The sequence below is a fragment of the Macaca nemestrina genome, chromosome 9 (assembly GCF_043159975.1).
Source record: "Macaca nemestrina isolate mMacNem1 chromosome 9, mMacNem.hap1, whole genome shotgun sequence".
Taxonomy (NCBI): Eukaryota; Metazoa; Chordata; class Mammalia; order Primates; family Cercopithecidae; genus Macaca; species Macaca nemestrina.
The window spans coordinates 111,317,838-111,330,826 of NC_092133.1; the positions used below are offsets into that span (position 1 = coordinate 111,317,838).

At 38.7% G+C, this 12,989-nt stretch overlaps 1 protein-coding gene across 12 annotated transcripts in view; it reads right to left on the minus strand.

The window, feature by feature from the left end:
* Positions 1-12,989, minus strand: part of LOC105479927 (coiled-coil domain containing 7) — a 436,030-nt gene that overhangs the window by 212,043 nt on the left and 210,998 nt on the right. For 11 of the 12 annotated variants that reach the window (XM_071070238.1, XM_071070242.1, XM_071070239.1 and 8 more), the window contains one exon: positions 63-170. The exons of the other annotated variant lie outside the window; for it this stretch is intronic. In XM_071070238.1, the coding sequence (XP_070926339.1) occupies positions 63-170 (108 nt within the window). The remainder of the gene's footprint in view (positions 1-62; positions 171-12,989) is intronic. 12 annotated transcript variants of the gene reach the window in all.

Sequence of the window (12,989 nt, forward strand, 5' to 3'; positions counted from 1 at the left end):
TTCTTGGCAATTAAAAATTAATCTTAAATTATTTTAAGGTTATCTACAATTATTATACTTACTATTGAGTTGATTATCTTGGAAAGATTTTTGTTTCTTTACTTCCACTTCCGTTTTTGACTTTGTGTCTTGTTCAAGCATAAGATTTTCTTCTGGTACATCATTATGAGCTACACAAATTAATAAATTTAGTGCACTAAACATAAAAAAACTATAGTGAAATTTTTAGATTTCAGATTTATAACAAGTATAGTCATATTCTGTCTCATTTTTATACATGTAAAATATAAGTAAATTACTATAATTCTAGATGTTACATGAAAATAGTGACAATAACTTTAGAGGATCTGAGGTGAAGTAGTCTCATTATTTTGATATTTCTTGGCATCAAATATTTATATTAGCCTCTACTTGTTCTTGATTATTTATAATTTAGATTAATATATATTCATAGGCAAAGCAATGAAAATTCATACGTAGTTTATTCATTACAGCATACTTTTAATTGCAAAATACTCAAAAGCACTTAAATGTACAAGCATATGAGATTGGTTAATAAAAAGGTATATATTATAATTTATGGTATTATCAACTACAATATCTAATGTGATACAAAGAGTTGTACAGGCAGCTCTAAAAGTAATGAAAAGATTGTTATAACCTGATTTAGAGGGATTTATAGAAAGTAATGTTTAAGTGAGAAAAAATTGAAATAGAAGAAAGATATCAAGTATGCTATCCATTAGGAAATAAATGTAAAGAGATACTTACTTTTAGAAATGGAAATACAGGAAAGATAAACCAGAAAACAAATTAGTTGGTGACCAAAATTTGCATAGATGCTACTGCAAAATTGTATCCAATGACGATTGTTAAATTTAAGCATGTTCCTAGCACTAAATGTCTACAATGCATGTTTTCATGTTTTATTGATTTTTCCATGTGTGATGAAAAATTATGTAGAGTCCTCAGGATCATATTGCACACCAATCAAAAGAGACCATAGAAGAGATGTGAATAGTTCACCTTTACCTTAAATGAGTTACTCCTATTACATTTAATTAGGGACAGTGGCACTTACGAGGTATGTCACTACAGACCTCCTCATTCAGAATGTCCTTCCATGGCCACTTTGTCCAAGAAGGATAAAGAAGTAGGTAGGGGGAAAGTATTATATACATATGAGACCCTCTCCTTTCTTAGCTGGCTGCTATTTGGCCTCTGACTAATTTTGTCCAATTGTGGTGAGTTCCCTGCCACTGAAAAACTTTTTTTGACCACTCTTTCAGTCACCTGCAAAGTGCCGTGAAAGCTACCTGATAGTCTCTTACTTCAGCAATAAGAAGTAAGAACAGCAGATGACAAATAACATCATTTACCAAACTCAGACCTAGGTTCATTTGTGCTACTCTCATTGGTTATCTAGCTCAATTGAACACGATGATGTGAAATAGTTAGCAGCACAATCCAGATCTTAACTGAAAAATTTCCATGCAAGACAAAAGAACCTACTGCCAAGATACCAATATTTCATTAGCAGTTAGAATGATGTAAAAATGTAACTGGGCACTCACTCCTGGACCATCTTTTTAAGTCCCTTCTCAAATACATCTATGGCTCTAGTTGCTCAACAATAAGGTCTCAAGGAAGAGATTGAGGGGCTCTCCATTAGATGTTTATGATCATTTAATAGTCACGGGGTCATGACACAGAGCCCCACTACAGTCCACGTAGTGAGGATTCCTGTAGCTAATAAAAGTGCTATCCTGGATACCCACAGTGGTGGAGCAAGATGGTCAAATAGAAGGTTACACCAATTATCCCCCTTGCAGAAACAACAAATTTAAAACTATCTGTACATGAAAAAGCACCTTAATAGGAACCAAAAATCTGCTGAACACTCACAGTATCTGGTTTTAACTTCATATTGTTGAAAGAGGCACTGAATAGGGTAGAAAAGACAGTCTTGAATTGCTAATGCCCTGCCTCCCTCATTGATCAGCAGTGTCCGCTTGGAGCAGAGAGAAATTATTTGTGCTTTTTGAGAGAAATAGTGCAGTGATTGTGAGACTTTGCATTGAACTCAGTGCTACCCTGTCATGGCAGAAAGAAAAATCAAGCTAAACTCAGCTGATGCCCACCTATGGAGAGAGGCCAAAAGGGAACTGCATATTTCTGCTGTTAGAACTTGAGTTCTGGTAAGCCTCACCACCATGGGCTAAAGTTCCCTGAAACTTAACTTGAAAGGCAATATAGGCCACAAGGATTGCAACTCCTGGGTAAGTCCTACTGCTGAGCTGGATTCAGAGCCAGTGGACTTAGAGGGCATCTACTGAGATACAAGCCAGGACAGCTAAAGGAGTGCTGTGCCAACCCTCCTCCAACCCCAGGTAGTGCAACTCACAGCTCCAAAAAAGTCCCCTTCCTTCTTCTTGAGGAGAAGAGAGAGATGAATAAAGAGGATTTCATCTTGTATCTTGGACACCAGCTCAGCCACAGTAGGATAGGGCACTGGGGAGAATTTTGAGGCCTCCGTTCCAGGCCCTAGCTCCTGGAAGACATTTCTAGACACATCCTGGGCCAAAAGGGAACTTGCCACCTTCAAGGGAAGAATCCAGTCCTGGCAAGATCTATCACCTGTTGACTAAAGAGCCCTTCGGCCTTGAATAATCAGCAGCAAGATCTAGGTGGTATGCTATGGGCATCGGGTGAGACTCTGAGATATGCTGGCTTCAGGTGAGACCCAGCACATTTCCAACTGTGGTGGCTATGGTAAGAAACTCCCTCTGCTTGAGAAAAACAGAGGAAAAATTAAAGGGAACTTTGTCTTACACCTTAGGTACCCACTCAGGCACAGAGTGGTAAGCAACAAACAGGCACATACATGTGCACATGTCTTCATAGGAGAATGGTATCTATTCCTTTGGGTATATACCCAGTAACGGTATTGCTGCGCTGAATGCTATTTCTGTTTTTAGGTCTCTGATGAATCATCATACTGTCTTCCACAATGGTTGAACTAAATTACACAACCACCAATTGTGTATAAGTGTTCCTTTTCCTTTGCAACTTTGCCAGCATCAGTTATTTTGGGGCTTTTTAGTAATAGCCATTCTGACTGGTGTGAGATGGCATCTCATGGTTTCGATTTGCATCTCTCTAATGATCAGTGATGTTAAGTTTTTTAATATGATTGTTGGCCACATGTATGTCTTTGGAAAAGCGTCCATTCATGTCTTTTTCCCACTTTTTAATGGGTTGTTTGTTGTTGTTGTTGTTGTTGTTTATTTTTTTGTAAATGTGTTTAAGTTTCTTATAGACACTGGATATTAGACCTGAAACATAACTTTCATATGTACCATGAAACAAAAAATGTGTAACTTGCTTTATTGTGATATTTGCGTTATTGTGGTGGTCTAGAAGTGAACCTGCAGTTATCTCCAAGGTATGACTGCAGGTCATATTTTAGGCCACAAAATAAGTCTTAACAAATTTTAGAAGACTGAAATCATATCAATTATCTTTTCTTACCACAATGATATAAAACTAGAAATCAATCACAGGAAATTTTTCAGAAAACTGAAAATGTGGAAAAATTGAGTGGAACAGTCCTGGATAACCAATGAGTCAATGAGAAAATGAAAAGGAAAATCAAAAATATCTCAAGATAAACTAAAATGGAAACACAATATAAGAAACATGAAATGATGCAGAGGGGGCGCCCAAGATGGCTGAAGAGGAACAGCTCCAGCCTCCAACTCCCACTGTGAGTGAAACAGAAGACTGGTGATTTCTGCATTTTCAACTGAGGTACCGGTTTCATCTTAGTGGGGCATGTCAGACAGTTGGTGCTGGTCAGTGGGCGTAGCCCAACCAGTGAGGGCTGAAGCAGGGTGAGGCACCACCTCACCTGGAAAGCGCAAGGAGGAAGGGAATTCCTTTTCCTAGCCAAGGGAAACTCAGACACAAAACACCTGGAAAATCAGGTAACTACCACCCTAATACTGCACTTTACCAAGGGTCTTAGCAAACTGCACACCAGGAGATTATGTCCTATGCCTGGCCCAGAGGGTCCCACGCCCATGGAGGCTCCCTCATTGCTAGCACAGCAGTCTGAGATCTAACTACAAGGCAGCAGCAAGGCTGGGGGAGAGGGGCCTGCCATTGCTGAGGCTTAAGTAGGTAAACAAAGCTGCCAGGAAGCTTGAACTGGGTGGAGACCACAGCAGCTCAAGGAGGCCTGCCTGCCTCTGTAGACTCCACCTCTGGGAACAGGGCATAGCTAAACAAAAAACAGCAGAAACCTCTGCAGATGTAAATGTCCCTGTCTAACAGCTTTGAAGAGAGCAGTGGTTCTCCCAGCACAGAGGTTGAGATCTGAGAACAGACAGACTGCCTGCTCAAGTGGGTCCCTGACCCCTGAGTAGCCTAACTGGGAGACATCCCCCACTAGGGGCAGACTGACACCAAAAACCTCCCATGGCCAGGTACACCTCTGAAACAAAGCTTCCAGAGCAAGAATCAGACAGCAACACGTGCTGTTCAGCAATATTCTATCTTCTGCAGCCTCCACTGCTGATACCCAGACAAACAGGGTCTGGAGTGGATATCAAGCAAACTCCAACAGACCTGCAGCTAAGGGTCCTGACTGTTAGAGGGAAACTAACAAACAGAAAGGACACCCACACCAAAACCCCATCAGTACGTCACCATCATAAAAGACCAAAAGCACATAAAACTACAAAAAGGGGGAAAAGCAGTGCAGAAAAGCTGGAAATTCAAAAACTCAGAGTGCATCTCCCCCTCCAAAGGAATGCAGCTCATCGCCAGCAATGGAACAAAACTGGATGGAGAATGACTTTGACGATTTGAGAGAAGAAGGCTACAGTCGAGCAAACTTCTCAGAGCTAAAGGAGGAAATACGTATCCAGTGCAAAGAAACTAAAAACCTTGAAAAAAGAATGGAAGAATGAATAACTAGAATAACCAATGCAGAGAAGACCTAAAAAGAACTGATAGAGATGAAAACCATGACACGAGAACTACGTGACAAAGGCACAAGCTTCAGTAACTGACTCGATCAACTGGAAGAAAGAATATCAGTGATTGAAGATCCAATGAATGAAATGAAGTGAGAAGTTTAGAGAAAAAAGAGTAAAAAGAAATGAACAAAGCCTCCAAGAAATATGGAACTACGTGAAAAGACCAAATCTACGTCTGATTGGTGTGCCTGAAAGTGATGGGGAGAATGGAATGAAGTTGGAAAACACTCTGCAGGATATTATCCAGGAGAACTTCCCCAACCTAGCAAGGCAGGCCAACATTCAAATTCAGGAAATACAGAGAATGCCACAAAGATACTCCTTGAGAAGATCAACTGCAAGACACATAATTTTCACATTCACCAAAGTTGAAATAAAGGAAAAAATGTTAAGGGCAGCCAGAGAGAAAAGTCGGGTTACCCACAAAGGGAAGCCCATCAGACTAACAGCAGATCTCTCCGCAGAAACTCTACAAGCCAGAAGAGAGTGCGGGCCAATATTCAACATTCTTAAAGAAAAGAATATTAAACCCAGAATTTCATATCCAGCCAAACTAAGTTTCATAAGTGAAGGAGAAATAAAATCCTTTACAGACAAGCAAATGCTTAGAGATTTTGTCACCCCCAGGCCTGCCCTACAAGAGATCCTGAAGGAAGCACTAAACATGGAAAGGAAAAACAGGTACCAGCCATTGCAAAAACATGCCAAAATGTAAAGACTATCAATGCTAGGAAGAATCTGCATCAACTAATGAGCAAAATAACCAGCTGATATCATAATGACAGGATCAAGTTCACACATAACAATATTAACCGTAAAGGTAAATGGACTAAATGGTCCAATTAAAAGACACAGACCGGCAAATTAGATAAAGAGTCAAGAACCGTCAGCCTGCTGTATTCAGGAGACCCATCTCACATGCAGAGACACACATAGGCTCAAAATAAAGGGATGGAGGAAGATCTACCAAGCAAATGGAAAACAAAAAAAGGCAGGGATTGCAATCCTAGTCTCTGATAAAACAGACTTTAAACAAACAAAGATCAAAAGAGACAAAGAAGGCCATTACATAATGGTAAAGGGATCAATTCAACACGAAGAGCTAATTATCCTAAATATATATGCACCCAATACAGTAGCACCCAGATACATAAAGCAAGTCCTCAGAGACTTACAAAGAGACTTAGACTACCATACAATAACAATGGGAGACTTTAACACCCCACTGTCAACATTAGACAGATCAACGAGATAGAAAGTTAACAAACATATCCAGGAACTGAACTCAACTCTGCACCAAGCATATCTAACAGACATCTACAGAACTCTCCACCCCAAATCAACAGAATATACATTCTTCTCAGCACCACATCACACTTATTCCAAAACTGACCACATAGTTGGAAGTAAAGCACTCTTCAACAAATGTAAAAGAACAGAAATTATAACAATCTGTCTCTCAGACCACAGTGTAATCAAACTAGACCTCAGGACTAAGAAACTCAATCAAAACCACTCAACTACATGGAAACTGAACAACCTGCTCCTGAATGACTACTGGGTACATGACGAAATGAAGGCAGAAATAAAGATGTTCTTTGAATCCAATGAGAACAAAGACACAACATACCAGAATATCTGGGACACATTTAAAGCAGTGTGTAGAGGGAAATTTATAGCACTAAATGCCCACAAGAGAAAGCAGGAAAGATCTAAAATCGACACCCTAACATCACAATTAAAAGAACTAGAGAAGCAAGAGCAAACACATACAAAAGCTAGCAAAAGGCAAGAAATAACTAAGATCAGAGCAGAACTAAAGGAGATAGAGATACAAAATACCCTTAGAAAAATCAATGAATCCAGGAGCTGGTTTTTTCAAAAGATCAACAAAATTGATAGACTGCTAGCAAGACTAATAAAGAAGAAAAGAGAGAAGAATCAAATAGATGCAATAAAAAATGATAAAGGGGATATCACCACCGACCCCACAGAAATACAAACTACCATCAGACAATACTATAAACACCTCTACACAAATAAACTAGAAAACCTAGAAGAAATGGATACATTCCTGAACACATACACTCTCCCAAGACTAAACCAGGAAGAAGTTGAATCCCTGAAGAGACAAACAATAGGCTCTGAAATTGAGGCAATAATTAATAGTCTACCAACCAAAAAAAGTCCAGGACCAGACGGATTCACAGCCGAATTCTACCAGAGGTACAAGGAGGAGCTGGTACCATTCCTTCTGAAAATATTCAATTCAATAGAAAAAGAGGGAATCCTCCCTAACTCATTTTACGAGGCCAACATCATCCTGATACCAAAGCCTGGCAGAGACACAACAGAAAAAGAGAACTTTAGACCAAGATCCCTGACGAACATCGATGCGAAAATCCTCAATAAAACACTGGCAAACAGAACAAAGCAGCACATCAAAAAGTTTATCCACCATGATCAAGTTGGCTTCATCCCTGGGATGCAAGGCTGGTTCAACATATGCAAATCAATAAATGTAATCCATCATATAAACAGAACCAAAGACAAAAACCACATGATTATGTCAATAGATGCAGAAAAGGTCTTTGACAAAATTCAACAGCCCTTCAGGCTAAAAATTCTCAATAAATTCGGTATTGATGGAACATATCTCAAAATAATAAGAGCTATTTATGACAAACCCACAGCCAATATCATACTGAATGGGCAAAAACTGGAAGCATTCCCTTTGAAAACTGGCACAAGACAGGGATGCCCTCTCTCACCACTCCTGTTCAACATAGTGTTGGAAGTTCTGGCTAGGGCAATCAGGCAAGAGAAAGAAATAAAGGGTATTCAGTTAGGAAAAGAAGAAGTCAAATTGTCCCTGTTTGCAGATGACATGATTGTATATTTAGAAAACCCCATCGTCTCAGCACAAAATCTCCTTAAGCTGATAAGAAACTTCAGCAAAGTCTCAGGATACAAAATCAATGTGCAAAAATCACAAGCATTCCTATACATCAAAATCAGACAAACAGAGAGCCAAATCATGAGTGAACTCCCATTCACAATAGCTACAAAGAGAATAAAATACCTAGGAATTGAACTTATAAGGGATGTGAAGGACCTCTTCAAGGAGAACTACAAACCACTGCTCATTGAAATAAAAGAGGACACAAACAAATGGAAGAACATACCATGCTCATGGATAGGAAGAATCAATATCGTGAAAATGGCCATACTTCCCAAGGGAATTTATAGATTCAATGCCATCCCCATTATGCTACCAATGACTTTCTTCACAGAATTGGAAAAAACTGCTTTAAAGTTCATATGGAACCAAAAAAGGGCATGCATTGCCATGACAATTCTAAGCCTAAACAACAAAGCTGGAGGCATCACGCTACCTGACTTCAAACTATACTAGAAGGCTACAGTAACCAAAAGAGCATGGTACTGATACCAAAACAGAGATATAGACCAATGGAACAGAACAGAGCCCTCAGAAATAATACCACACATCTTCAGCCATCTGATCTTTGACAAACCTGAGAAAAACAAGAAATGGGGAAAGGATTCCCTGTTTAATAAATGTTGCTGGGAACATTGGCTAGCCATAAGTAGAAAGCTGAAACTGGATCCCTTTCTTACACTTTATACAAAAATTAATTCAAGATGGATTAGAGACTTAAATGTTAGACCTAAAACCATAAAAACCCTAGAAGAAAACCTAGGCAATACCATTCAGGACATAGGCATGGGCAAGGACTTCATGCCTAAAACACCAAAAGCAATGGCAACAAAAGCCAAAATTAACAAATGGGATCTAATTAAACTAAAGAGCTTCTGCACAGCAAAAGAAACTACCATCAGAGCGAACAGGCAACCAGAATGGGAGATAATTTTTGCAATCTAGTCATCTGACAAAGGGCTAATATCCAAAACCTACAAAGAACTCAAACAAATATACAAGAAGAAAACAAACAACCCCATCAAAAAGTGGGCAAAGGATATGAACAGACACTTCTCAAAAGAAGACATTTATACAGCCAACAGACACATGAAAAAATGCTCATCATCACTCGCCATCAGAGAAATGCAAATCAAAACCACAATGAGATACCATCTCACACCACTCAGAATGGCAATCATTAAAAAATCAGGAAACAACAGGTGCTGGAGAGGATGTGGAGAAATAGGAACACTTTTACACTGTTGGTTGGACTGAAAACTAGTTCAACCATTGTGGAAGACAGTGTGGTGATTCCTCAAGGATCTAGAACTAGAAATACCATTTGACCCAGCCATTCCATTACTGGGTATATATCCAAAGGATTATAAATCATGCTGCTATAAAGACACATGCACACGTATGTTTACTGCGGCACTATTCACAATAGCAACGACTGGGAACCAACCCAAATGTCCATCAGTGATAGACTGGATCAAGAAAATGTGACACATATACACCATGGAATACTATGCAGCCATGAAAAAGGATGAGTTTGTGTCCTTTGTAGGGACATGGCTGCAGCTGGAAACCATCATTCTCAGCAAACTGTCGCAAGAACAGAAAACCAAACACCGCATGTTCTCACTCATTGGTAGGAATTAAACAACGAGATCACTTGGACACAGGAAGGGGAACATCACACATCAGGGCCTATTGTGGGGAGGTGGGAGGGGAAGGGATAGCATTAGGAGATATACCTAATGTAATTGACGAGTTAATGGGTGCAGCACACCAACATGACACATGTATACATATGTAACAAATCTGCACATTGTGCACATGTACCCTAGAACTTAAAGTATAATAATAAAGAAAAAAGAGACAGATACTCATATCTAGGCAGCAGACTTGTTTTGAAGGCCACTAGAGGGTTTTAAAAATGAATTTGAGGCCGGGCGCGGTGGCTCAAGCCTGTAATCCCAGCACTTTGGGAGGCCGAGACGGGCGGATCACGAGGTCAGGAGATCGAGACCATCCTGGTTAACACGGTGAAACCCCGTCTCTACTAAAAAATACAAAAAAAACCTAGCCGGGCGAGGTGGCAGGCGCCTGTAGTCCCAGCTACTCGGGAGGCTGAGGCAGGAGAATGGCGTAAACCCAGCAGGCAGAGCTTGCAGTGAGCTGAGATCCGGACATTGCACTCCAGCCTGGGTGACAGAACGAGACTCCGCCTCAAAAAATAAATAAATAAATAAATAAAATAAAAAATAAAAAAATAAAAATGAATTTGAAGGTCTTGAGAGAGGCACGCTCTTCCAGATTCCAACTAAATAATACTCCTTATTGACTCATACTTTGTGTTGAATTATAAGGCTTTACTCACGTGTGTTACATTTTTGCCTAGTTCTGAACACGCTTGAGGTGTTAGCATCTGAAAGGTCTTCAGATGCTAATACTCTGATGAAGACAGTTCTTTTTAAAGAAATAATTGCTTCCGAAAATTAAATACAAACTACCCATTTCCCTGCAAGGTATATAAGTCATTATTTTTGTGTTTAACTACTTAAGTATATTGAATACTGAACAATTTGACTTGTGTGAAATTTCTCTTTTGCTATAGAAACAAATTTTAATCAATAGCAGTTCTTTTTTTCGGCACTAGGGAGTATTTAATTCATCTTACACCTTCATTTAGATCATGCGTATATTGCACACATACACAACATGATATAAAATAGTAGACAGGTGTATGCAATAAGCACATAATTCATTATTCAAGGGCAAGTCTTATAAGTGAGATTTTGAGAACTCATAAAGAATAAAACTAATATTAACTCAAAAAAAAAGATGAAAAAAAGGAAATTATATAACAGCAGTCCCAACAGGGAGGTTTATAGCAATGAATGTATACATTAAAAAAAAAAGAAAGACCTCAAATCTAAAAATCTAGCAGTATATGTCATGGAACACTAGAAAACAAAGAGCAAACTAAGTCCACAATTAATAGGAGGAAGAAAATAATGAAGATCAGAGCAGAACTAAATGCAATAGAGACTAGAAAAACTCTAGAAATCTTCAACAAAACTAAGAGCTTATTCTTTGAAAGGATAATCAAAATTGGCAAAATTTTAGCTATACAAAATAGAAAATTCAAACAAATACAATTATAAATGAGAGGAGAGACATTACAACTGACCACAGAAATACAAAAAAATTTTAAGACTACTATGAACAATTATACACCAAAAAATTGAATAATCCAGAATAAATGGATAAATTCATAGAAATATGTAACCTACCAAGACTGCAATATATGTCTTTATGGGACTGGATTATTTCACTTAGCATAATATCCTCCAGGTTCTTCAGTGCTGTTGCAACTGACAGCATTTCTTTAAGGCCACATAATATTTCATTGAGTATATATATGGCACATTTTTATCTATTGATTTTTCAAAGAACACTGATATGGTTTGTGTGTGTCCCCGCCGAAATCTCATCTTGAATCGTAGTTCCCATAATCCCTATATGTCATGGGAGGGACCCAGTGGGAGGTGATTGAGTCATGGGAGCAGTTACCCCCATGCTATTCTTATGATTATGAGTTCTCATGAGATCTGATGGTTTTATGAGTGGCTTTCCCCCTTTGATAGGCACTTCTCTCTCCTGCTGCCTTGTAAAGAAGGATATGTTTGCTTCCCCTTCTGCCATGATTGTAAGTTTCCTGAGGCCTCCCTTGCCACGCAGAACTGTGAGTCAATTAAATCTCTTTTCTTTATAAATTACCCAGTCTCAGGTATTTCTTCATAGCAGCATGATAATGGACTAACACAGACACTTAAGTCGATTCCACATCTTGTCTACTGTGAATAATGCTGCAATAAACATAGGATTACAGATATCTCTTTGACATACAAATTTAATTTCTTTTGACTGTATGCCCAGAAATGGAACTGCTGAATCTGATGGTAATTCTATTTTTAATTTTTTGAGGAACTGCCATAATAAATATAAAACAATAAAACTACTAGAAGAAAACATAGGGAAAAAGCTCCCTGACATTGGTCTTAGCAATGACTTTTTTATACAACCCCAAAAGCAAAAATAGAATAAGAAAATTGTATCAAACTAAAAAGTTCCTCCACAGAAAACAAAACAGTCAACAGAATGAAGAGACAACCTACAGAATGGGAGAAGATGTTTACAACTATAGATCTGATAAGGAGTTAATAGTCAAAATATGTAGGGAATGCAATCAATTGAATATTAAGAAACAACCCAATTTAAAGGTATACAAAAAGACTAATACATATTTCTCAAAAGAAGACACGTAGGCCAGATGCTGTGGCTCATGCCTGTAATCCCAGCACTTTGGGAGGCCAAGGCAGGCAGATCACTTGAAATCAGGAGTTCGAGACCAGCCTGGTCAACATATAGTGAAACTCCATCTCTACTAAAAAATATAAAAATTAGCTAGACATGGTGGCATGCACCTGTAGTTCCAGCTACTTGGGAAGTTAAGGCAGGAGAATCACTTGAACCCAGGATGTGGAGGTTGCAAAGGGCCAAGATCGCACCACTGTACTCCAGCCCAGGCAACAGAGCAAGACTCTGTCTCTCAAAAACAAACAAAAAAAAAGAAGACACATAAATAGTCAACAAGTATATGAAAAAATGGTCAACATTTTTAATCATCAGGGAAACGCAAATTAAAGCCACAATTAGATATTACCTCACACCTATTACAACAACTATTACGAAAAACACAAAAGATAACAAATGTTGGTGAGAATCTGGAAAAAGAAAAACCTTGTATAATGTTGGTGCAATTGAAAATATGTGTACAGTCATCATAGAACAAATACATTTTCTAATGGCTGATCTTGGTAACAGCATGTTAATATGCCCTAAGTCCATTCCCCTCACTCTAGGTCCTTGGTAGCCCAGTCAACCAACAGCCTCACAACTATAATAGCTGTGAAATCTAGCTGCCTAACAACCCCTAG